The sequence below is a fragment of the Pantherophis guttatus genome, chromosome 18 (assembly GCF_059756535.1).
Source record: "Pantherophis guttatus breed Tessera chromosome 18, ASM5975653v1, whole genome shotgun sequence".
NCBI lineage: Eukaryota > Metazoa > Chordata > Lepidosauria > Squamata > Colubridae > Pantherophis > Pantherophis guttatus.
Window position 1 is genome coordinate 10,606,453 of NC_142080.1, and position 26,671 is coordinate 10,633,123.

The 26,671-nt window shown below is 46.4% G+C and overlaps 1 protein-coding gene across 2 annotated transcripts; it reads left to right on the forward strand.

Moving 5' to 3' along the window:
• The first annotated feature begins 463 nt into the window (after nt 1-463).
• EEF1G (eukaryotic translation elongation factor 1 gamma) lies at nt 464-26,671 on the forward strand. 2 transcript variants are annotated; one of them, XM_034405817.3, is made up of 10 exons: nt 464-605; nt 2,492-2,650; nt 4,453-4,516; nt 5,696-5,838; nt 7,389-7,532; nt 9,282-9,411; nt 14,211-14,385; nt 23,213-23,385; nt 23,502-23,626; nt 26,318-26,671. In XM_034405817.3, exons 1-10 carry the CDS (start codon nt 591-593, stop codon nt 26,474-26,476), a joined length of 1,287 nt encoding a protein of 428 aa, XP_034261708.2. In that variant the 5' UTR covers nt 464-590; the 3' UTR covers nt 26,477-26,671. The 2 variants fall into 2 exon arrangements, with proteins under 2 accessions (XP_034261708.2, XP_087737389.1); XM_087881263.1 differs by lacking the exon at nt 464-605 and adding an exon at nt 1,650-1,894.

Below are 26,671 nucleotides of genomic sequence, written 5' to 3' on the forward strand. Positions count from 1 at the left end.
AGCACAGAATAACAGAGTTGGAAGGGACCTTGTAGGTCATCTAGTCCAACCCCCCCACCCCATCCCACCCAAGCAGGAGACGCCTACACCATTTCTGCAGACCTTTTTATTTTATTTTGTTCGTTTGTTTTTATGGCAGACCTTTGCCATTTTCACCTTGCAGCAACCAATTCCAGAGGAAAGCAACGTTTCAATCATGGAGAATATTTGTAGCCAAAGCAAAAGTTTGCTTTGAGTGTCTCCAAAGTTGCAACTTCAAGACTTGTGGACTCCAACTCCCAGAATTCCCACCATGGCTAGCTGGGGAATTCTGGGAGCTGAAGTCCACAAATCTGAAAAGTTGCCAAGTTTGGAAACCCCTACCATAATAAACCAAGGAAAAACAGAAACTGGCCTCTCTAGGAAAGAGAATCTCTCTACTCTTTTTTAAAGTCTCTATGCTCTGGCGCTCCCGGTCCCTGCAGGGCTCCGCCTCTCAACAGTGTGACGTAGCAGCTTCGTCGCCTACGGCTTTCTCCTCCTCCCTCCCTCCCCCTACTTGCTTTACGGCCGTCTTGGGCGACGCTCCTCCTTTTCCTCTCCTCGCTAAGATGGCGGTGGCCGGGGTGAGCTTGCGGTTCCCGTCGAGGCCTAGAGTTCATCCGCCTCCATCCGGCTACCGGGAGGGCTGTGGGGGGCCCGGAGCCCGGGGTTGGGAAGGGACGAAGGAGGGCCTTGAAGCGGGGAGTCTCGCCGGGGATGGAAGAGGCCGGGCGGGCGGGCAGAGCCCGAAAGGGGGAGTGTCAGGCTGCTCCGCTCTTCCCTTGCCACGCGCATGAAGGGTTTAAACGGCACCGAAACGGCCAAGACTACAACTCCCATACGCTCGGGCCTAAAGGCCACGTCATATAGGCGCTGTAGTCCGAGCTGTCCTAAGACGGGAGTTTTATCAACCTCTGGTGGACTTTTTAAAAGAGGTGGCGGACTTCAACTCCCAGAGTTCCCCAGCCAGTATAGCATAGCTATGCATAGCACAGCTGACTGGGGAACTCTGGGAGTTGAAGTCCGCCACCTCTTTAAAAGTCCACCAGGTTGGGAGAAACACGGGTGCAGCCTGTTTGTGTGGATGGGGGTCGAGCTGCTTTTTGCTCTGCCACATGGGAAGAAGGCAAAGCAGCATTTTGCCTCCTTTCTGAACTGGCTTCAGATGAAAGACCACTCTTCCCCCCCCCCAGAAAAATTTGTAAATTAAGCCATTTGGGGCATAGAGAGAGAGAGAGACCCCTTTTTATGGGATGGAAGAGAATCTGCCTGCAGAAGTGGTGGGGTGATGGGCGTCTTGAATGGAGCCTCCAGCTTTAGAGGCAGCTGGCTGTCTCTCTGCACCTGGGAATGAAAAACAGGAATGGGCGGTTTCCTGGCCTTTTGGGCCACCCAGAAGCGAATGGGCAAGGATGATGGGTTCTAACGTCCTCTTAATTCGCCCTTTTGGTGCTGGCAGCAATCTGAGATAGGTGCCACTGACTGGGTCCTTCTTGCGGTGGAGATGTTTCACATGTTGGGGGGGGCGGTGTTTGCTGGATTTTAGAGTGGTGGGCGTTGGCTCGGGTGGGCCATGCTGTTGAGCAGAAGATCCTGATTTTAGGAGATGAGGGGTGTGAGACGGTGGCCCTGGATTTACACCCAGGTTGGCTTGGGGAGCCAGTTTTTTGGGGTGGAAGCTCTTGATTTTAGGAGAATCCAGGAGCAGGATAAGGAGCAGCGGATGGAAACTTAGGAAGGAGAAGAAGCAAGCTAGAATTTAAGGAAAAATTTTCCTGACAGAACGATTAACAGGCTTGCCTTCAAAAAGTGTGGGTGCTCCCATCACTGGAGGATTTTTAAGAAGAGATTCGACAGCCATTTGTCCAGAATGGTATATAGGTTCTCCTGCTTGGGTGGGTGGGTGGGTGGGTAAGGTGGGGGTTTGAACTATAGAAGACCTCCCTTCCAACTCCCGCTATTGTCTTATTCTGAGATGAGGAGGTCTTGTGGGAAGGTGGCCCTAGATTTGCACCCAGAAATGTTTAGGTAGATCTTTCCAAGCCACGATTGCTAAGTCCAAGTGAAGGTTCCTGGGCATTTTAACGGGTTCTAGAGCCAGGAGGAGAGGGGCTTAGCCTGATGGCAGGTGTGGTTCTGGAGAATGGGAGGTGTAGTAGACCTCTTAGCAGGCCATTGGAGAATTTAGTAGGAGATCATGGACCTTCTGCTGATGTTGCATTATGATGGTGCCCCGTCTGGCTTTGCAGTAGCAAAGTCCTCTGGCCACCACAACTGCAGAGTCACCTGCCAAGAGGTTGACCCTATCAATTGGACAAATTAATGCACAGAGCTTGGCTTCCAGCTGCGCTTAGGCTGAAAATCGATTTTTTAAGACTTAGAAAAGACTTACATGGCGCATATTACTAAGTTACGGCTTCGCTTCTCGGGTACCCATTTAACCCCATCGCTGCTTGCCTCCCCCCTGCAGACTCTCTACACTTACCCCGAGAACTGGCGGGCATTCAAAGCCCTCATCGCTGCTCAATACAGCGGGGCCAAGATCAAAGTCCTCGCCACGCCACCCCAGTTCCACTTCGGGCAGACCAACAAGACTCCTGAATTTCTGAAAAAATTCCCAGTTGGAAAGGTGAGCGACTGGTTTTTTTATCCTGGTCTAACTGGAGTTACGCCATGGAGTTCTGGGATTTTTTTTTTTTTTGGTAGAATGGGAGATGTCTGTAACCTTACTGTGTGATTTTGATTCTTGCTACCTTGTTTCTCCCAAAATAAGACCTCCCCTGATAGTAAGCCCAATCGGGCTTTTGAGCGCATGGCAATAAGGCCAAGCGCTTATTTCAGGGTTCAAAAAAAAATATAAGACGGGGGTCTTATTTTCAGGGAAACACGGTAGTTTCCAGGAGAATAGTTGGCTGAGTTGTGAAAACTTATTCGTTCGTTCATTTATTTATTTATTGGTTCGATTTATATGCCGCCCTTCTCCAGAGACTCAGGGCGGCTTACAATGCGTTAAGCAATAGCTTTCATACTTTTGTATATATCTGCTTAGTAGGGCTTTTGGGCCCCCCCAAGTGGTGTTCCTTTTTTTTTTTTTTATACAAAGTCATCTTATTGCCCCCACAAATCGGGTCCTCATTTTACCTACCTCGAAAGGCTGGAAGGCTGAGTCAACCTTGAGCCTGGTGAGATTTGAACTTGCAGTAATTGCAGGCAGCTGGTGTTACTTAACAGTGCTTTAGTCTGCTGTGCCACCAAGGATATTTATTTGTATCCCACATTTATTTTACAAATAAAGTGGGAAACGTGTCTGACACACCTTCTTCCTCTTATTTTCCCTGCAACAATCTTATACGTTGGGCTGAGAGAGTGACTTTCCTGGATAAGGTGGCATTCGAACTCGCGGCTCTCCCACTTTCTATCCGGTGCTTTAACCACTAGACCAAACTGGCTCTCTACATGCCTGGGGCTTGGTACAAAAAAAGGCACGACCAGGACTAACCTCACACTATTTGGGATTGATGATCCGTGTATCCAGCAGACTTTAATGCATCTTCAGAACAAGCCAGGTTCCTTTTTGGGGTATCCCTCCCAATTACATAGCTGAGCAAGTCCAGCGTTTAATGATATTTTTCATTTGGTTTTGTTGAGGCAATGCTGTATCCTCCGGATGTCAAGTTCCAAGTAAGACTCCGAGGCAAGCAATTCCTCAAAGATCCATTTTATTAGAGATGTCATATTGGCACATCTGGGAAAACCTGAATCTGAAAAGCTTCCAGGTTTCCCCCACCCAAAAGAAAGTCAGAGTCCCTTTCCCCCTTCACCCACATGTCCATCACATGGTCCAATCAATCAACTGTCCCAACTGGAGATGCCTCCCAGTCACACCATTCCAGGTGCAGGCTGAACGTCCTTGACTCTCAGAGAAAAGAATGTTGTTATGGCTAAATAACTCTACCAACTCCATGTAACCCCCCTCCCACTTTCCCACAGCACTGAATGTGGCAGCTCTGAAGATCCAAAAGAAAAAATGACCTCCAAGGCTGACACCAGTTCAGTTATTTTTCAACCTTGACGGCTTTAGGATGCGTGGACTTCATTGCCCAGAATTCCCCAGCCTAGCCATGGCTGAAGGATTCTGGGAGTTGAAGTCCGCTCACCTTAACATTGCCAAGGTTGAGAAACAGTAGCAGTTTCCTGTCAACATTATTGCTTCTTGGGGATTGTGGGAAATTAAATCGCAACTCCCTGGATTTTATTTAATCTGTGTTTAATCTGTGTTGGCTGGGGAATTATGGGAATTGAAGTCCCAAGTGCCTTAAAATTCCTGGGGTTGAGAAACAATGCTGCAGATGGCAGTTGCTGACCTCTTCGGAGGAGAGCTGTCTGTCTGTCTGTCTTCTCAAGAGAGTCTCTTTTTCTAACCCTCTGTAGGTTCCGGCCTTTGAAGGAGATGATGGATTTTGCATATTCGAGAGCAACGCCATCGCACACTACGGTAAATATATGTCAGTTTTATCCAAAATCTCAAGAGACTCATTGTTGGGTCAGGTTTACAGGAAACGGATGTCAGCGTTCCAGAACGACCCAACTCCAGTTAAGAGACAAGCGTCGTCTCAAAATCTTCCATTTATTGGAATAGGTATACTGGCACATCTGGGAAAAACCCAAATCTGAGAGTTCCGAGTTTTCCCTCAATAAATCAAAACCCCAAATCCAGCCCCTGCACCCATCAGTCCCTCCCATGGCCCAATCTCCATCTGTCCCACCTTGAGCCACCTCTGCAACCCCTCCTCCTCCAGATGCAGGAGCACCCTGACCTTGACCGAAAAGAAGAATGCTATTATGTCTTAACAAATCCCCCGTCCTGCTTTCCCAAGCGCAAGAAGGTGGCAGCTAATATGGCTTCCAAAGCTGACAACAGACTTAACTAAAGTTGCCAGTGTAAGATAATTCTCTACTTTTTTTTTTTTTTTTTAAATTTGATTTATATGTCGCCCTTCTCCGGAGACTCAGGGCGGCTTACAATGTGCTCAGCAATAGCCTTCATCCTTTTTGTATATTTATACAAAGTCAGCTTATTGCCCCCACAATCTGGGTCCTCAATTTACCTACCTTAGAAAGGATGGAAGGCTGAGTCAACCTTGAGCCTGGCGAGATTCGAACCTGCAGTAATTGCAGGCAGATGATCTTAATAACAGGGTGCTTTAGACCACTGTACTACCAAGGCTCTTGTTAATACTTAATTGTATTAATGCATTGTAAGCTGCCCTGAGTCTCCGGAGAAGGGCGGCATATAAATCAAACCAATAAATAAATAAATAAATACTTATACCAATTCATTTAGTAACCATTCGAAGATACAGTGGCACTGAAAAAAACGACTTACGACCATTTTTAACACTTAACGACCGTTGCAGTGTCCCGGGGTCAGGTTATCCCCTTCTGACGAGCCAAGTCAATGAGGGAAGCCAGATTCACTTAACAGCGGTGGTGTTCCTCCCTTAATAACCGCAGTGATTCCTTTAACAGATGCGGCAAGGAAGATCATAACACGGGGCGAAACCCACTTAACGGATTTCTCCCTTAGCAACATAAAATTGTGGCTGTACGTTGAAGGCTACCTGCCTTCTTTTTGATCGTGGCTTCTCTTAACTGGCCGGTTTTCCTCTCCCAGTCAGCAACGAGGAACTCCGAGGCACAACTCAAGAGGCGGCTTCCCAGGTCCTTCAGTGGGTGAGCTTTGCTGACAGCGACATTGTGCCCCCAGCCAGCACCTGGGTTTTCCCCACGCTTGGCATCATGCAATACAACAAGCAGGTAAGAGGCACTCCCAATTTTGTAGAAAAAGAGGTTTCCCCAATCATCTAAAAAGCTAGAAGGGGGCAGAAATCACTTTTTAAAAAATGTTTCGCTAATCATCAGGTTCAGAGTAGATACCAGCATCTCAGTGTCTATTTCTGTCCTACTATCGCAACACCACTGAGGGTGTCCTGACTTACGGCATTCTTGCATGGAATGGGAGCAGCTCTGTAGCGGACAAAAAAGCTCTACAGAGTATCATTAAAACTGCCCAGAATATCATCAGACGCCAGCTACCAGCCCTGGACGACATCTTCGCATCTCGCTGTTTGAGAAAGTTGCATAATATTCTCAGAGACTCTTCCCATCCTGCTCACAATCTTTTTGGACTGTTGCCTTCTGGCAGAAGATACAGAACAATTCAAACTCGGACCACACGGCTTCTGAATAGTTTTTATCCCAGAGCTATAATCGTATTCAACAATGAACTAAAGGGCCACCATCAGTATTAGCATACAGCATTACTTGGCCTGTTGTGTGGATGTTTGGGTGGTGTAGGGGTGGGGAATTTGTGGTGGGTGGGACTGTGTTTGGGGATTGTTATGCATGTTGGACCTGGTCTTTGGGTGTTAAGTGAATTTTGTTGTATGGGTATAATGTGTATATACGTATAATGCCTAAGTTATTATTATTAGACAGATACAGGAAGTTCTCAACTTACAACTTAGTTGCTTAGTGACTGTTTGAAGTTACGATGGACCTCCCGGACATATCATAACTTCAAACAGTCACTAAGCAGCTACTGGTAAGTTGTAAGTCGAGGACTTTCTGTACTTACTACCATTTGCAGTGTCTCCCAGTCACATAACAGCATTTTACAACGGTTTTACGGAAAACCAGGATTTGGCAAAGCTGCCCCATAATGAACAAAGTTTGCTTTACAACTGCCACAAAAAATGATGGTAAAATCAAACTGGTTACATGGGTGACTTGCTTTACAACTGTCACAACTTACAACCTTATTGGGCAGGCTCCATTACAGTCATAGGTCAAGAACTACCTCCACAGGTAGTCCTCAACGACAGCACTGAAAAAGGTGAGTTATAACTGTTTTGCACACAACCGTTGCAGCATCTCCGTAGTCACGTGATCAGACTTTGGCCGCTTGGCCACTGATTTATATTTATGACGGTTCCAGTGTCCTGGGGTCACGTGTTCTCCTTTTGCAAGCAAAATCCCTGGGGAATCCAGATTCCCTTACCAATTGTGGCAAGGTTGTAAAATGGGCAAAATTCACTTAACCAACACCTGTCTCACTTAGCAACAGAAATTTTGGGCTCCCTTGTCGTGACTCGAAGACTTCCTGCACTTGAAAAAAAACAGAAGTTAATTATATTTTGTACTGTGTTTCGATATATTCAAGATACTTCGTTTCATATTCTTGCAAAGGCCCCTCTGGCTTTTGACAGCCTCAGGGCTGTATGTAGATTTCCTTTTTGACCCCCCCCCCCCCCAAGAAAAAAAAATCCCTAGGCTGCCCTCCTAAAGTTTTTGCTGCCCCTTTGCAGGCTACGGAGTATGCCAAGGAGGAAGTGAAACGGATCTTGAGCCTGCTTGATTCTCACCTGAAGACTCGCACGTTTTTGGTTGGGGAGCGTATCACGCTGGCGGATATCACCGTGGTCTGCACTCTGCTCTGGCTTTACAAGCAGGTTAGTCTCTGTAGGTGGCTGAGGAGGTCCTGGAGGGGGAAGGGGGCTGCTGAGGGGCCTGGGATTGCGGGTGGAGAAAGAGTAGGGCTGGGCATTTTCTCCCCTGTGAGGAATTGGCCTCTGAGGACAAGAGGTTTGTTAGTGGTGTGGTCTGCCAGCAGCCTGCGGAGCTGGCAGCGGAGTCGGACAGTGAGGGGGCTGGGGAGGACCATGGGCCAGTCCTGGAGTCTGGGGAAGGCCCGGACGAAGGCTCTGTGTCGGAGGCAGAGATGGGGCCAGAGCCATCTGGGAGTGATGCGTGGACTCTAGAGCCTCCAGAGTCGGACAGCAGAGAGGCAAAGGAACAGGAGGAGCCTGTTCATAGTACTAGAATCAAGATCACGTGAAGGGTTACTCCCACGTTATAAGGCCTTGGTAAGGCCACACCTAGAATCCTGCATCCAGTTTTGGACACCACACTATTAAAAAAAGAGGTTGAGACCAGTGATAAAATGTAAATTTTGTTACTACCGGTTCTATGGGTGTGGCTTGGGGTAATATGACTGAGTGGGCGTGGCCAAGTTTTTTGTTTTACTTTTAAACCCATTTTTCTACAACCTCTTTGGCTGAAGACGTTGTTTAAAAAATGCTTTTAAAGCCTCTTGACAATCCCAGCTGACTTGCCTGATCGGCAGAGGCTTTGTTTTTACTTTTAAAAGCATTTTTTTCTATAACCTCTTCGGCCGAAGAGGTTGTAGAAAAAATGCTTTTAAAAATTAAAAAAAAAAAAGCCTCTGATGATTGCACGGCTCAGCTGGGCAATGGGGGGGGAGGTGGCAGGGATTTTTGCTACCGGTTCTCCGAACCATCCGCCTCCATCACTACCAGATTGGGCGATCCGGTCCGAACCAGGAGCGTTTCACCCCGGTTGAGACTCTAGAAAAAGTTCAGTGTTAAAGCGGCACCGATGAAAGTGACTTACAACTATTTTTCACACTTACGACCTTTGTAGCAGCCCCGGGATGATGTGATCAAAAATTCAGATTCCTCGGCAACCAACTCGTACTTATGACTGTTGCTGTGTCCCGGGGGGGGGGGGTGTCACTTGATCCCCCTTTTGCAACCTTCCGATGAGCAAAGTCAATGGGGAAACCAGATTCATTTAACAACCGTGGTAACTAACTTATCGATTGCAGTGATTCACTTAACAACCATGACAAGGAAGGTCATAAAACGGGGCAAAAACTCCCTTTAACAAATGTCTCACTTAGCAACGTAAATTTTGCCCTCGATCGTGGTCGTAAGTCAAAGATTTACCTGTATTTATGGCGGTTGCAGCATCCCAGGGTTCCTTATCTTCTCAGACCAGGCGAGGAGTGACTGGGAGGGGAGGGGGCAGGCAGTGGTGGGATTATATAATTCTACATTATTTTATGTAGATAAAATATGTATCTACATTATGTATCAGAAAGATCATATTTCATTTCTATATCTTTCTATCTAACCGTTGATAAAATAAGTCCCATATCTTATAGTATTGTTTATCTTGTTCTTTAATTTCAAATGTCAATTTGCTCATTCATAACAATTTCTTCTTGCGTTGGGATTTTCTCCTTTTTCCAATTTTTAGCAAACACAATTCCAGCCGCCGTTAATACATTCCCAATCAAATATCTCATTTCTCTATTGTATATTTTAGTCCATGTTGAAAGAAACCGATTGGGCGTCGCTTGAGCTGAGATCTCCCTCCTTTTCTCCCCTTTTTTTCAGGTGCTGGAGCCCCCCTTCCGCCAGCCCTACGAAAATGTCAACCGTTGGTTTCTGACCTGCGTAAACCAGCCTCAGTTCAAGGCCATCCTGGGGGATTTGAAGCTGTGTGAGAAGATGGCGCAATTTGACGGTCAGGAAATTCACCCCCTGATTCTCTTTTTAAACAGCCATTCGGTCTTTTTAAGGCTGGAAAAGGAGAAAACGGGAGGTGGGAGGCGTTGCAAGCAGCTTTTCACCACCCCTGGACTTGGCGTAGCTTAATTCCTTCCCATTAATTCCAAACAAGAAAAGAGAGCAAGTACCTCATTAGGGGAGACATGATAGCAGTATTCCACTTATTTGAGGGGGCTGCTACAAAGAAGAGAGGGGTGGAGGTGTCAACCAAGAGCCTTGGTACTACAGTGGTTTAATGCACCCTGTTATTAACACAGCTGCCTGCAATTTACTGCTGGTTCGAATCTCTCCAAGGCTCAAGGTTGACTCAGCCTTCCATCCTTTCTAAGGTAGGTTAAATGAGGACCCAGTTTGTGGGGGCAATAAGCTGACTTTGTATAAATATACAAAAGTATGAAGGCTATTGCTTAACGCACTGTAAGCCGCCCTGAGTCTCCGGAGAAGGGCGGCATATAAATCAAATTTAAAAAAAAAAAAAAAAATTAATCACCAGAAGGCAGGAGAAGAAACAATGGTTTGGAAACTAACCAAGGAGAGAAGCAACCTGGAATTAAGGAGAAACTTCCTAGCAGTGAGGAGAATTAACCAGTGGAACAGCTGGCCACCAGAAATCGTGGGCGCTCCATCACTGGACCGGAAGTTGTCAAACAGGGCGTTTTCGGCTTCCGGAGGACCTACGGGAGGGTGGGGAAGGCCGTTTTCGCCCTCCCCAGACTCCTAGAGAGGCCCTGGAGCCAAGTGAGAAAGAAAAACGCTTAATGCATTGTAAGCCGCCCTGAGTCTCCGGAGAAGGGCGGCATATAAATCAAATTTTTTTTTTAAAAAAAACAGGCCTACCCCCCACCCACCCCCAGGCCCTCCGAGGCAGGAAACAGCCTATTTTCCTACTTCTGGTGAACCCAGAAGACCCGAAAATCAGCATGCACACGCCAGAGCTGAGCTCGGTGGCACGTGTGCCATAAGTTCGCCATCACGGGACTAGACAATCACTTGTCCGAAATAATATAGATCAGTGATGGCTAACCTTTTTACCATCGCGTGCCAAAAGTTGGGGGGAGCGCGCGCACGTGCCCACACCCATAATTCTATGCACCCTGTGCATGCATGCACAACCCCCACTTTTGGCACATGATGGCATGGTTGGCCTGATAGGTCCGTTTTTTGCTCTCCCCAGGCTCCAGGGCCACTCTGGGAGCATGGAGAGGGAGAAAACAGCCTTCCCCACCCCACCAGAGGCTGGAAACTGCCCATTTGCTAATTTCCGGTCCCACCATTTTCGCCCTCCCCAGGCTCCTAGGAAGGCTCTGGAGCCCGGGCAGAGCGAAAAACGGGCCTTCCCCATCCACACACACACCGAGGCCCTCCAGAGGCAAGAAACAGCTGGAGCTGAGTTCGTGTTCCCGTCGATATGGCTCCGTATGCCACCTGTGGCACGCTTGCCATGGGTTCGCCATCGCGGGTATAGATTCTCCTGCTTGAACAGGGGGCTGGACTAGAAGACCTCCAAGTTCCTAGTCTAGTCTATTCTGTTCTAGCCCCTACTATTGTATTCTATTCGTAGGAACCCACTATACAGAATTGATACTCATTTTTCATCCTTTAGAGCAGTGGTCTCCAACTTTCCATAGTTTGAGGACTCGCGGGGGGGGGAAGAGGAAATGGTTCTGTGTGAGCAGCAGCTGCTCGCACACGCAGCTCCATTTGTGCAAGCCGTGGGCGCTCGTGCGTGCCACTCACACAAATGAAGCTTCACGGGGGGAGAGTGCTGGCCACTCGCACCCATGGAGTTGCAAGGAGTTGGGGACCCCCGCTTTACAAGTCGTCAGTTCATTTGGCGACTGGGAGTGTCCAAGGCAACAACGGCACTGAAGAAAAAAGTGACTTAGGAACGTTTTTCACACTTACGACCATTGTAGCATTCTCCGGGTCATGGGATCAAAAATTCAGAGTCTCAGCACCTGACTCGTATCTTATGACAGTTGCCGCGTTCTGGGTCATGGGATCACCCTTTGCAACCTTCTGACAAAGTCAGTGGGGAAGCCGGGTTCACTTAACAACTGTGGCAAGAAACGTCGTAAAGTGAGACAAAGCTCAGCTAACAAATGTCTCGCTTAGCAGCAGAAATTTTGAGCTCAATTGTGGTTGTAAGTCGAGGAGTACCACATTTTTCAGACTAAATTTACAGGAGGAAAACAAGAAAAAAAAATAGTTTTTGGCCTCCGCACGTTGCATTTTAAACCCTCCCAGGCCCCCAGAAGCACCCTACAGTCCTCCGCACGGCCCATTTTCTCCAAAAACGGACCTGTTTTTGGCCTGCAGAGTGCTTCTGAAGGTTCGGGAGGGCGAAAACACCCATATTCTATCTATAAGACGCACCTAAATTTTCACCCACTTTTAGGAGGGGAAAGGGTGCATCTTACACTCCGCAAAATACGGCACCTGTATCGAAAGCCCACCAATCTCAGGAAAATGGAAGTTAGCTTAACCCGTGGAAGAAATAGCGTGCATTTTACTGTCCGTTTCTGTCTTTGGCTCTGCAACTTCCAGGACTAAAATTAGAACACGGTGTAGAAAAGGATCCTATTTCAGGGATGGGTTCAAACATTTCTGAAGGGGCCCCGTGCATTTTATATGGGTCAACCTGTTGCCAGCCTTGCCCCACCCTGGTTTTGAAAACGTTTTCCTATTTTTTTTTTCTGCAAATTCAGTTTAATCAAACAAGGGTGGGTTTGATTTAAATCGAGTCGATTTAAATCACAATTTAAATCATGATTTAAATCACTAGTAAAAAGGCTTGATTCAAATCAACTCGATTTAAATCATAATTTTTAAAGAGCAACTGTCATCTCTGCTACTCCTTTGACCCACTGTTGACTCACCGATAGTCCCAGTGTTGCAGAATATACAGCCTCGTGCTACCTAACTAAGCTCCATTTCATCCTGAATAAACTAAATTATTTATGTATCTTAAATAGAAAACGATCTTACGATAGATTTTTACCCCAAAAGTTTTTTACTAAAATAAATGCGGTAAAGTATTATACAATATGATTTGGATTTGGATTTCATCTTGGGGAAGTCATGGGGGGAGGGGAGGGTTAGGGAGGGAAAGGGGGGGGATGGGAAAATTTGTATTTGTAAAACTTTTTCAATAAAAAATAAATAAATAAATTCGATAAAAATCAAAAAAATCTGATTTAAATCAAAAAAATCTGATTTTTTTGATTTTTTAAAAAAAATCATTTATTTTTATCCACCCTGGATCAAACGCCCAGTTGGTGAAGACGTTTCATAGCTGGGAGCCCCCCCCTTCTCTCTTGAGTTCTTGTGAATGAACGTTTAGCAGCTTTATCTATTTTGTTAAAATTTATTTGCTGCCTATCGCTGGGGGGCATCTTACAACAATAAAAAAGGAAGCCGTGAAAAGAGCGTAACCGGAACAGAAATAAAAGAATAGAGCAATAAAATAACCAATAAAGAATACAGCAGTACGATAACAAACAGCTATTAAAGCCATCCGTGCTTAAACTGTAGGGGAAATCTGTCTGACACTTCTAATATTAAAAAAATAATAATACATGGACTACAGTATAGTAGTCAGTTTGTTGTTGTAGTTTAAGACAGCAAGCTAGGAACCAGTATGAATTAAATTCTGGTGCTGCCTTAGGCACAAAACTACCTGGGTGACTTTGGGCTAGGCCAGGATTTGGCAACCTTAAGCATTCAAAGAGCCACCAAGGTCCTAACCAGAAGCCCCCCCGTTCAATTCTGGAGTCGACTGGAAGTCCGGTTCCCCCACCATAGAGTTTCCTCCTAGCATGACATCCTTTTTCCTCTGCCGACTGGAAGTCGGTTTCCCCACCATAGAGTCTCCTCCTAGTGCGGCATCCTTTTTCCTCTACGTGTCCTAACCGAAACCCCTATCAATTGTGGAGCCGACCAGCAACAGGGAGCCACAGCAAAGGGATGAAAGAGCCACATGCGGCTCCAGAGCCGCGGGTTGCTGACCCCGGAACTAGGCCATCTCTCTTAGCCCCAGAAAGGAAGCAGTGACAACCCACTTCTAAAATGTTGGAGGTATCTTAGTAAGACCACACCTAGAGTCCTGCATCCAGTTTTGGTCACCACACTATAAAAAAGATGTTGAGATTCTAGAAAGAGTGCAGAGAAGAGCAACCAGGATGATTAGGAGACTAAAACATGCGATGAACGGTTGCAGGAACTGGGCCTGGCTGGTCTAGTGAAGAAAAGGACCAGGGGAGACAGGAGAGCATCTTCCAATTTTTGAGGGGCTGCCCCAGAGAGGAGGAAGGGGGTCCAGCTATTTTCCAAGGCACCCAAAGGCCAGACAAGGAACAATGGATGGAAACTGATCAAGGAGAGATTCAACCTGGAAATAAGGAGGAATTTCCTGACAGTGAGAACAATCAACCCATGGAGCAGAAGTTGCCTTCGGAAGTTGTGGGAGCTTCATCCCTGGAGGCTTTCAAGAAGAGACTGGACTGCCATCTGTCAGAAATGGTTTAGGGCCTCCTGCTTGGGTGGAGGGTTGGACTAGATGACCTACAAGGTCCCTTCCAACTCTGTTCATCTGTTATTTTATCTTGGGAGTTGAAGTCCACCCATCTTAAAAGGGCCAAGGTTGGAAAACGCTGCTGTTAGCGCTTTTAAGAGGCCAGAAAATTGACGTTTCGGCATCGAAACCCTAAATCCTGTTCATTTCTCTCTCCCCCCCCCCTTCTTGTGGCTTTGCAGGCAAGAAGTTTGCAGAGAACCAACCTAAGAAAGAAACCTCCAAGAAGGAGAAAACGCCGAAGGAGGAGAAGAAAGCAGAGAAGAAGCGAGAACCGGAAGAGGAATTAGACGAGTGCGAGGAGGTCTTGGCAGCTGAGCCCAAATTCATAGATCCCTTTGCTGAGCTCCCCAAAAGGTAAGGGACACCCCCCCGAATTGGTTGTAGGAGGGGGCGCAGCAGAGTCCAAAAATAATGGGGTGACTCCCATTCTGGGGGTTTGGGACAACCTGGAAAATGTCCCACAGTGTTCTCCAGTCAAATGTGGAAGCAACCAGGAAGTCAGGACTGAATTTGGCTACATGGAGGGGAAAAAAAATAGTTCCATCATCATAATTTTAGGCATATCTCGCTGTACATCAAACCTACAAAATTCCTCTTTTTAAATAAAACACAATTCCATGTTTACAGACAGCCCTTCGACTCCCGACCACAATTTCCCATTGCTAAAACAAGTCAGTTTAGTGAGTTTGGCCCCCCCGGTTTTAACGATGTTCCTGGCCACCGTCGTTAAATGAATCACCGCAGTTACGAAGTTAGTAGCACGGTCGTTAAAGTGAGAACCTGGTTCCCCCGTTGATTTTGCTTGTCAGAAAGTTGTAAAAGGGGGGTCGTGTGACCCTGGGACAAGGCAACCGTCATGAGTACATGCCAGCGGCCAAGCATCCGAATTTTGATCACATGACTGGGATGCTGCAAAGGTCATAAGTGTGAAAAACACGTCATACGTATCGCAACTCTGAACAGTCAAATGAACGAAAGATTAAACGGGTAGTCCACAACTGTGCCCAAAACTTCTGTTGCTAAGTGAGACAGTTGTTAAAGTGAATTTTGCCCCATGTTAACGACCTTTCTTACCACAGTTACTAAGTGAGTCACTGCAGTTGATAAGTTAGTAACCTGGCTGTTAAGTGAATCTGGCTTCCCCGTTGACTTTGCTTGTCAGAAGGTCGCAAAAGGGGATCACGTGACCCTCTGCAGCCATCGTAAGTATGAATCTGTTGCCCGGCTTCTGAATTTTGATCACGGGGATGCTGCAAACGGTCGTAAGTGTGAAAAATGGTCATCACTCACTTTTTCCAGTGCCGTTGTAACTTGGAAGTGGTCCCTAAACAAACTATTGAAATTTGAGGACTACCTGTACAAAGGCTATCTGTATCTAAAAGGGAGGTGCTTTCTGTGACAAAACTAATTTAGTTTTGGAAACCTGTTTTAAATATACCGTATTTTTCAGAGGATAAGACGCACTCCCCCCCCCCCACAAAAGAGGATGGAAATGTTGCTGTGTCTTATACACCGAATACAGCCATTTTTGGCCTCCTGAGGCCCTACCCTGCTCATCCAATTTTTGCAAAAAAACGGGCCCGTTTTTCACAAAAATAAGGCACGTAGAGGGTTTGGGAGGCCTGCAGAGTGCTCCTGGGGGCCGGGGAGGGCAAAAATTTTTTTTTCTTACTTACCTCTTTGAAATCTTAGTGCGTCTTATACACCGGTGCGTCTTATAGTCCGAAAAATATGCATAGTATAGTATTAGTATTAGTTTAGTATTAGTTTAGTATTAGTATAGTTTAGTGTGTGTTAGTATTAGTATAGTGTTAGTAATAGTAATAATATAGTATTAGTATTAGTATAGTATTACTATTAGTATTAATATAGTATTAGTTTAGTGTTAGTATAGTTTAGTGTTAGTGTATAGTTATAGTATAATAGTTATAGTATAGTAGTATTAGTATAGTATTACTATTAGTATTAATATAGCATTAGTACTAATATAGTATTAATTTAGTATAGTTTAGTGTTAGTATAGTATTAGTATAGAAATAGTATTAGTATTAATAATATATTAGTATTAGTATAGTATTACTATTAGTATTAATATAGTATTAGTATTTTAGTATTAGTATAGTGTATAGTATTAGTATAGTATGGTATGGTAAATAGCAGTGATGGCTAACCTTTAAAATCGTGCTAAAAGCGGGGGGAGCGCAGGGGGGTTGCGTGTGTGTGTGTGTGTGCGTCCACACCCATAATTCTACGAGTGACCACCACCACCACCACCACCCCCCCACGTGCTTCCCTCGCTTTTGGCATGTAATGGCCCGGTAGGCCCGTTTTTCGCCCTCCCCAGGCTCCAGAGCCTTTCTAGGAGCCTGGGGAGGGCGAAAATGGCCACCTCCACCTCCCTGGAGGCCCTCTGGAGGCCGGAAATGGCCTGTTTGCCAACTTCCAGTGGGCCCAGAAGGCCCGAAAATCAGCTGGCCGGTGGGCGCGTGTGCCCCAGAGCTGAGCTCGCGTGCCCACCGATACGGCTCCACAGGTGGCACGCGTGCCACAGGTTCGCCATTATGGGTATATAGTATAGCCTAGCCTTTTTTGTCATTGTACATAATATATACAACGAAATTGATTGAGCCTCCCCGGTGCAATCCATAACAGAAAATACAAAACAACAGAAATTGTAGAGAGAGAATAATCCCTATACACGTAATTGGGGGGTGCGGAAAGAGACTAATCATACGTTTCCGTCTGTTTGATTTGTTGAGCGTCCAGCGAATGAGCGAAAGGATATTTTGTGTGTCTCACCCTTGAGGGCGACTCATCTTACATGCTATCGTCTGCTGGGTACACGCAGCGCTTCCTGCATTTAGCAGAGGCATAAAGAGAGAAGATCTAAACAAATAAAACGCTAAGTACATAGAGATAAGCCACATTCAAATCCACCCTTCAAAAGAGACAATGAAAAAAGTTAAGGCGGAAGAGGTGTGGTGCGTTACAGGTAACCCTTGACTTCCAAACACAACTGAGCCTGCCCATCGCAGTCCTAATCTGTGACCACTCTTAAAAGTGACAGGCCCAATTTTGTCATCCTTTTTTTTTTTTTGTGGCGGTCATTAAACAAAACGGCAATTTGCTTGTAGGCACCGTTTTTTGGTGATCATCAGAAATGGTGGTTTTGATTAAAACGTGGGCCTGGGAGCGTGGCACTCTGTAAATTTGCTTCGTGGCCTGGTGGTCAACTTCTTGCCCTAACCTCATCTGCACAGCTAAGGAAAGACCCCCTGAGGACCCCCCCCCCCCCGACAGCTGTTCCTTGGCTCCATTTTTCTGGCCGTGCCAAAGAGAAACTCGGTGGCTGCCCAGGATGAGCCACGCGGTGGCAGTAGAGCCTCACGCTGGCCGCCCAGCTGCTTTTGGGCTTCCTTCCAGCCCGGCTGAGCCAGGGAGGCACAAGGGAGGGGAGAATCTTGTTTTTCGGGCTTGGAGGTGGCAGCGGGCCAGGTTGGGCTGCCTCCCTCTGGAAGGGAGGGCGAGGCTGCTGGGCAGGAGAGGCCCTCTCCGGCCCCAGCAAAGTTTGTTCCCTGCCCTAAAAATGGGTGAACTCCCATTTGGGGGCGTCAGCTGCTGCTTGCAACTGGAGAGGTCCTTCCCCCTTTCCGGGGGGAAGAGGAGGAGGAGGAGGGGCCGGGGAGCAGATTCTTGGAGGGGGAGGAGGGAGGAGGGGGAGGCCCTTCTCTGCAAAACACGATGATGCTGACCCCGAGGTGCAGCATTTCATTTATTCTGGCCGCCTGGCCTTTCAGCTGTTGCTCCGAGCAAGCTGTCCTGTGATCCATGATCAGCTCAACACAGTAGCTGACTTGTTTTCGGGCAAGGAACCTCCCTCTGGCCTCCCCCCCCCCAAAAAACTCCTGTACCAGGCAGAAGAGAGAGAGAAAGATAGATAGATGAGAGAGAGGGATGGTAGATGGATGATAGGTACCTACTTATCATCCATATACACATATAGATATGTGTACCATATGTACCTAGATATGGTACATAGGTAGATTAGGTAGGTAGATATGGTAGGTAGATAAACAGACAGACAAGTACAGTAGTGGCCAAAATTGTGGAAACCTTTTGGGAAAAGTGTATTTTCTAAAACCAGCTAATTACACCACTTTTTGGGGGGGAGTAGTACCATAAAATTATATATCAATGGAAAGATAATTTAATCCAGAATGCAATGCAATAACTTTGAGGAAGGATTTGCTATTAGAGTAGCAGTTACAGTTATAGAAGAGAAGTGAAACACGTAGAAAAAACGAGATGTACAAAAATGATCACCATAAAAAAAAAAGATATACAAAAATGATCCCCGTGTCATTTAATCCTTCGCTGGGTAACCTTTAGCATGAATGACGGCCTTACAACGTCTTCCCATGGAGTGAACCGAGTCTTTTAGTTCTGCAGCTGTTCTCATGTGAAACCAAGATTGAATGATGGCTTCGATTAACTGGGTTTTATTGCTGGGTCGCTTCTGACTAACCAGTATTTTTAGTCGGCTCCATAGATTTTCAATTGGGTTAAGGCTATTGGGCTATTCCCAGGCCATTCCAGCAGTGGAATAGGATTATCTTTTGAAACTCAAAAAAAAAAAAAAGTGGTGTTATTAGCCATCAAACCTCAAAAATACACTGTAGGTAGATGAGAGGGATGATAGGTAGATGAGAGAGATAATGATTGGTAGGTAGGTACGTAGATAAAAGGATAGGTAGAGATGGATGGATGAGGTAGGTAGATGATAGACCGACAGACGATGGACAAATAGATGATACGAGATTGACAGATATACTTTATTGTCGTTTTTCTCTACACAATGGCACATATTAAAATGAAATTCCAACGCCCTCTTGAAAGAAAAAAAAATGCCACCCACTAAACCATGTTTATTATCATCCCCAGTATAACAATAATAATACAATATAACAACATATATTCACACACACAAACTGTAATTTCATTTTAATATACCATTGTATACAGAGAAAAATGACAAGAGGTTTATCTATCTACATCCAAAAGTGTAAATTTATACAGAAGGACAGCAAAACTTTTATTTAGAAATATAAAAATATTTAAACACACACACATACCATATTTTTCGGAGTATAAGATGCACCTTTTTCCCCCCTAAAAGGGGGTGAAAATTTAGGTGGGTCTTATACACCGAATGTAGCCCCGCCCACCCACTGGCCCCCACTCTTTGGCCTGTGCCTCGCAGCAGTTACCTCCTTGCAAGCAAACAGCAAGAAAAAACAGCTGCTTTCAGCTTCAGCACAGCCTAATTAGCACAAGTTGATTGGATGAATTGCTCTCAGCTGTTTTGCGCTGGCCTCTGCTGCTTGCTGCAAAGAGGTAAATTGCTGGAGCAGATTTTTTTTTCCCCCTTGTGCTAATCAAGCTATGCTGAAAACGAAAATGAAAGTAAAGCAGGCTGTTTGCTGTAAAGAAGCACAATTGCTCAGAGGCAGAGGGAGATTTCTTCTTTTCCTCACCAAAAAAGATAGGCGCGTCTTATACTCCGAAAAATACGGTAACATACTTGCATACACCTTCATATTAGTCCATCTTGATTATAGAGCAGGAAAAAAGGAGTCTTGAGAGTTAACAAGAGGGCTGCTTCTGTGCTCTAGAATAGAATAAGAATAGAACAGAACAGAACAGAACAGAATAGAATAGAATAGAATAGAATAGAATAGAATAGAATAGAATAGAATAGAATAGAATAGAATAGAATTCTTTATTGGCCAAGTGTGATTGGACACACAAGGAATTTGTCTTCGGTGCATACGCTCTCAGTGTACATAAGGAGAATAAAATACATTCATCAGGAATAAAAAGATACAACACTGAGTGATAGCCAAGGTTACTAATAAGCTATCAAATCGTACTTGGAAACAAATAAAAACAATATAAATTGAAAGATACAAGCAACATGTGTATAGTCATAAGTGGAAAGAGATAGATACTAGAAGAGAAGAATTAATAGTAATACAGTCTTAGTAAATTATTTGACAGTGTAGACATCTAGTCTCACCCACCCAATTTCTCCCTCCTGGATAAACCCGTTTTCTGTTCACCGTTTCATCCTGGAGTGAGTCAAAAGTGAGCTGGCCGCATTTTCAGTCTCGGCTGCAAAGGGCTGGTCGGCGAGTGGTTTTGCTAGCCTGTTCCCCTCCAGTGGCTTGGAAAACCATGGGTCTTGTAGTCCGTAAGACGGCTGGTTTGACAGACAAACCCTGCAAGCACTTGCTGGGGTCTTCTTAGCCCGGCTGCAACATTTCTCTACTTTGGAAGAATTTGAGCTTTTTGTGTGCCAATCCTTGGAAAGATGTTTTGCTCTGCAGGTAATCCTCGACTTAGAACAATTCGTTTAGTGACCGTTTGAAATGACAACGGCACTGAAAAAAGTGACTTACGACCATATTTCACACTTAACGACCATTACGGCATTCCCATGGTCATGTGATTTATATTCAGATCCTTGAAAACTGACTCATATTTACGACAGTGGCAGTGTCCCGGAGTCATGTGATCCATCCTCTTTTGCGACCTTCTGACAAGCAAAGTCGATGGGGAAGCCGGATTCGCTTAACAACCGTATGACTAATTTAACAACGGTGGCCAAAAAAAAAAAAAAAAAAGTCATAAAATGGGGCAAAACTCACTTAACAAATTTCTCTCTTAGCAACATACATTTTTGGGCTCAATTGGGGTTGTAAATCGAGGACGACCGTATACAGAAACATGTTTTTAAAAAGGCGATTCGAACGCATCCCAAAATTTTATCTCAACCCCTGAGAAAAATCAATATTACTATCCAATCGTTTGATTAAATCATCGTCCCAAAATAAACCTCTGCAAGACCTAATATGCTAAATTGAGATAATGCGTACAAATAGTTATCGACAAACTCTTATCAACTCTTCCTGGGGGGAAGAAAAAAAATAGCTGATTCTTTTACAAGGTTAGGAAATCCATACTACATCGCGCGCAAAGCCCGTGCGCGATGCGAACCGGTGGTAAAACTTGATTAGAACCCACCACTGCATTGCACCTAGGTTGTGCAGTGACAATAAAGGTTGTTATTAATGAGGAGAGATTCACTTAACAACCGTGACGAGAAAAGTCGTAAAGTGGGCCAAAACTCTCACTTAACAAACGCCTCGCTAAACAACAGACACGTGAAGCCAGCTTGCGCACGCAACTGGTGCTTCCAAGGTCCCTTCCAACTCTTTTTTTTTTTTTATTGCAAAAGTTTTACAATTACATTTTCACCCCATTTCCCCCCCCCCAACCCACCCCAAACTTCCCAACCTCATCCTCCCTAACCCTCCCCTCCCCCCGGACTTCCACAGAATATGCTCACATCAAAAAAAAAAAAAAACCCTTTATATAAAACTTGAACCCCTCCATCCCCCCTATAATTTTTCATCTTCACTAAGTTAAAATATTTCTATCTTAATATAACAAAACATTTTCAATTAAAAGCTATTTGATACTTCCTGGTTTGATATTTGTTCTGCACATAATCTATCCACCTTTTCCATTCCCATTCATAAGTCTCTTGTGCACAATCTTTTAAATATGCTGAAATCTTCGCCATCTCTGCAAAACTGGCCATCTTCAAAGTCCATTCCTCGATAGTGGGCAGAGCTTCATTTTTCCAATATTTACCTATCAATAATCTCGCTGCTGTTATCATATACAATATCAACTTTGTTTCACCCAATGTAAAACCCTTAACTATACCCAGTAAAAACAATTGTGGAGAAAATTGAATTTTTTTCTTCAAAACATTCTGCATAACCCACCAAATTTTTATCCAAAAAGCCTTAACTTCCTTACAAGTCCACCAAACATGATAATATGTAGCATCTAAACAATCACATCTCCAACATTTAATACTCTTACTATTCCCCAACTGTTCTGCCCCAGCTACGGACCCCAAAGAACGCAGCACACACAAAGTCTGTACAAACCTTAGTTTTACTAAATTAAATCAGCTTTTTTTTTTTTTTTTAAACGAAGGCTGTTAATTAACTTTCTTAACAGCCTACAAGAATCCAAAGAATAAATAATCGTAACCTTACTATGGTTGGCAGAAAGCCCAGAAGCAATTTGCAGAGAACTAAGATCCAGACGCGAAGGAATGAAGTTGTTTCCTGCAAATTGCATCAGTCGTCGTCCTTCCTTAAATAGGCTAAGGGAGTGGCCAATTAGCCCCAAGCCTTACTCTCGAGGAGACCTCCTCCTGAGGAGCCACTCCTGCTTTTTGGCAGCTCTGCACGCTCGTGCATTGAGAAGAGGCTCCTCCTCTTCGTCTTCTTCACTTATGGGAGCTTCTGGAGGCCCTGGCTGAGTCCCCGCCTCTGGCACCACATCTTCTCCAGCCTCCTCACTGTCCGACTCGAGTGCCAGCTGCACCAGCCTCCTGCCACCAGCCTCCTCGCTGTTGGAATCAGCTACTAGCTGCACAGGCCGCTGACGGGCCACAACACCAACAATGATGGTTTGGCATCAAGCAGGATTTTAGCCATCGTGCTCCAGATTGCCACTTGGCTGCCCAAGATAGGGGGCCAAGCTTGTTGGTCTGCCACCCCCACTTCCCCCCTCACCCCCACCCCACCCCCCCGGGCCAGAATAACTGTCTTTCTGCCTCTGAAAGCTGGGGATAGGAAAAGGCAGCGAGACCATCCAGCTGTCAGCACTTCAAGCTGCATTTACTCTAGTGCTGACATAAGAAGAAGCGGAGGCATCTGGAAAGGGACATTTGACTTTTCACCTACTTATTTTCCCTGGAGATAATATCCCCTAGGAGATGGGATGGGAGGGAGGAAATTCCTTTGAGCTGGAGCAGTAGATTAGGGGTAGAGTGACTTGGAAGATGGCCAATGAGTGCAGAGGAGTGGGGAAAGGAAAGGGAGGGTTTGGGGTCTGGAAGTCAGTGTTGGCTTCGATGGAGTCGGAGTTAGAATGTCGTGCTTAATAAATGGGAGTTTTTCATCAAAGACTTTGTTTGAAGTGCTATTTATTTGAGACGACCTCGAAACCTGACACCAGCAGTGTCCTTTCCCTCCCCCTCCCGTTTCTTCTGTGCTGCATCTGAGTGAGACCCTCTTGTTCATTATTTCTCTTCCAGCTCCTTCAGCATGGATGAATTTAAGCAGAAGTATTCCAACGAAGACACCTTGAAAGTGGCCCTGCCTCACTTCTGGGACCACTTCGACAAAGACGGTTGGTCCATCTGGTACGCGGAGTACCGCTTTCCGGAGGAGCTGGCTCAGATTTTCATGAGCTGCAACCTTATCACCGGTAAGCTCACCTCGTTTCCTCCCCCGGACACCCACCCACCCCCCAATTTTCTTTTTATTACGCTTACAAGCTTGGCCCAGCCGTTAATCAACCCTCTTCACTTCTTCTTCCCTCAGGCATGTTCCAACGTTTGGACAAACTGCGCAAGAACGCCTTCGCTTCCGTCATCGTCTTCGGCGCCAACAACGACAGCAGCATCTCGGGCATCTGGGTCTTCCGCGGACAGGAGCTCGCCTTCCCCGTGAGTGTGTGAGGGTCTGCCCCCCCCCCCCCACCGCCCCGGTGCTTCGGACAGGCCACGCGAGAGAGAAACCGGGAAAGCGCAGCTGTTGCCAAAAACAGGAGAAGCGAAAGGGGTCCTTGGTTCTCTTTGAGCTGGGTGGTTCTCTTGCAGACGTTTTGTGACCCAAGTAGGGAACATCATCAGTGCGAGAAGGGAGTGGGAGGAGAAGGTGGCATTGAAGTAGGGTGAAAAATACGGGGTCTTTGGTGCTCTCTGAGCTTGGTTGTTTTCTGGCAGACGTTTCGTGACCCAACTAGGGAACATCATCAGTGCCAGAAGTGAGAGGTGTTTGCAGAGAGGAGGAGGAGAAAGAAAGAAAATAGAAAAAGAAAGAAAGAAAAAATAGAAAAAGGAAAGAAAGAAAGAGGGGGAGAGAGAGAGAGAGAGAGAAGGAAAAGGGGTCCTTGGTGCTCTCTGAGCTTGGGGCTTGGGGCTGTGCGTGCCCATTTGTGCCGGCCCACTGGTCATGTGGCCCGGTCGCAAACAGGCTGGGGACTGTTGGGTTAGAGCAGGGGTCGGCAACCTTCTTAAACACTCAAGAAGCCACAAAGGTCCTCTAACCAGAAGCCCCCCCCCCAATTCAATTCTGGAGCTGACCGGAAGTCCGGTTCCCCCCCACCATAGAGTCTCCTCCTAGCATGGTGTTTTCCTCTGCCGACCGGAAGTCTGCTTCCTCTTTCCTCCTCTCATCCCCCCCCCTCCACCATAGAGTCTCCTCCTAGCAGGGCGTCCTTTTCTTCTCTACCTGTCCTAACCGAAAGCCCTATCAATTGTGGAGCCGACTGGCAACAAGGAGCCGCAGCAGAGGGATGAAAAGAGCCACATGCGGCTCCAGAGCCGCAGGTTGCCGACTCCTGGGTTAGAGGATAAGCTCAACCAACCAGAGCTTTTTCTACCAGACGAGGAGAAAGAGTTTCTGGGGGGGGTTGCCTAAGCTTTCCCTAAAAGAGGGATCCGCTGTTTGCGGCCCTTTACGAGATTGATGAAACGCCCATGATGCGCTCTCTCTCTCTCTCTCTCCCCCCAAGGATCTGTGCTGGTAGGGAGGGGTTGGGTGCGCTAGGTGTGGATGATGTCATCTATCCCACGGAAGAGGCATTCACGCACAACCCCACAGGGCATCCATTCCTCTCACACACCGTGACAATCCCTTCTCTTCCGCCTCTCTCCCAGAAAATGTTGGCTCTCAGGCTGCTACTCTTCGTGGCTTCTTGGGGAAGCCATGGCATCTATTCTGCCAGTGTCCCTCACCTCGGTAACAGAGTCGGAAGGGACCTTGGAGGTCATTTAGTCCAACCCCCTGCTCACACAGACCTATACTAGGGATTCGAACTGCCGACCTTTCTGATCGACAAGTTCAGCATCTTAGCCACCTCTTTGGGGCCACGAGTGAAACGATAGGCCTGGGGTTGATCTTCCTGCCCTTCTAAGCCAGGATCAAACCTTAATGCTCTGCAAGCAAACCCCCGCCGTTAACCAGGAACATTTACAAATAGTTCTCGACTTAACCACCATTCCTTTACTGGCCATTTTCAAAATTTCAAACGGCACTGAAAAAAACCCGGCTTAGGACCCTTTTCCATACAACCGTTGCAGCATCCCCAGTGTGGCGTGATCAAAATTCAGTCGCTTGGCAACTGACTCATAGTTACGGCGGTTTCAGTGTCCTGGGATCCCCTTTTGTGACCAGCAAAGTCAGCGTGGAAGCCAGATTCGCTTAACAACTGCACGATTCATTTAAGAACAAAGTCAAACAGAATAACAAGAGTTGGAAGGGACCTTGGAGGTCATTTAGTCCAGCCCCCTGCTCACGCAAGAGACCCTGTCCCCATGTTTACCATTTCTATTAAATTAAGCAGCGAACCGCTTAACAACCGGCAAGGAAGGTTATATAAAAGGAAGGGAAAACTCACTTAACAACTTTCTCGCTTAGCAGTGGAAATGTTGGGCTCAATTGTGGTCATCAGTCAGGAGTGGTGCAGTGGCCTAGAGGCGGAGCTCTCTCCTCACAGTCAGGAGACTGCGAGTTCGATCCTAGGTAGAGGCAGGTATTTCTCACTCTGGGCACAATGAAAATATATCTGCTGAACAAAACTCCGTACCGGCAACAGGAAGGGGATTCAGCCAGTAAACACTCGGCTCCATTCAGTTGCCCAGACTCCACCCCATCACAAGGGATTATGGGATCATTAAAAAATGATGATTGCCAGGCTTTATGAGAGTGGTGCAGTGGCCTAGAGGTAGAGCTGTCGCCTCACAATCAGGAGGCTGTGAGTTTGATCCTAGGTAGAGGCAGATATTTCTCTCTCTGGGCGTTATTAGAATTTATCTGCTGAACAAAACTCTGCATTGGTGACAGGAAGGGCATCCGACTAGTAAACGCTCAGCTCCATTCAGTTGCCCAGATTCCACCCCCCCAAGGGATTATTATGGGGTCGTTAAAAGATAATGATGAATTATGGTCGTAAATCGAGAACTGCCCGTATTTGCACGTCGGGACGTGGCAAACGCCTTCCTTGGCATCGTGTGGTTAGCAGACTCCTGGTGTTACACTTCTGCCTCTGTGAGAGTCCTCGGTGAGACCGGAAAGGGCTCAGCCCCCTTTCTACCCCCTCCTCACACCCCCCCTTTCCTCCATTTCTTCGTCAGCTGGTTCCTGACTGGCAGGTGGATTACGAATCCTACACCTGGCGGAAGCTGGAGCCGGAAAGCGAGGAGTGCAAGACGATGGTGCAGGAGTATTTTGCTTGGGAAGGCGACTTCAAGCACGTCGGCAAAGCGTTCAACCAAGGCAAGGTCTTCAAATGAGGAGGCAGGACGCCGACGCCACCCCCTCCCCCTCTCCCCAAATACGGACACGATGAGGGACATCTCTCCAGAGGGGCTACCACCGCCGCTGTTCAGGAAGACGAAAAAAATTTAAACAGAAGACCCCCCCACCCACTCGGGCAGCAGGAGAGGCAGTGACATTTTAAGCTGTGCATTAAAATCCTGAATGCACTA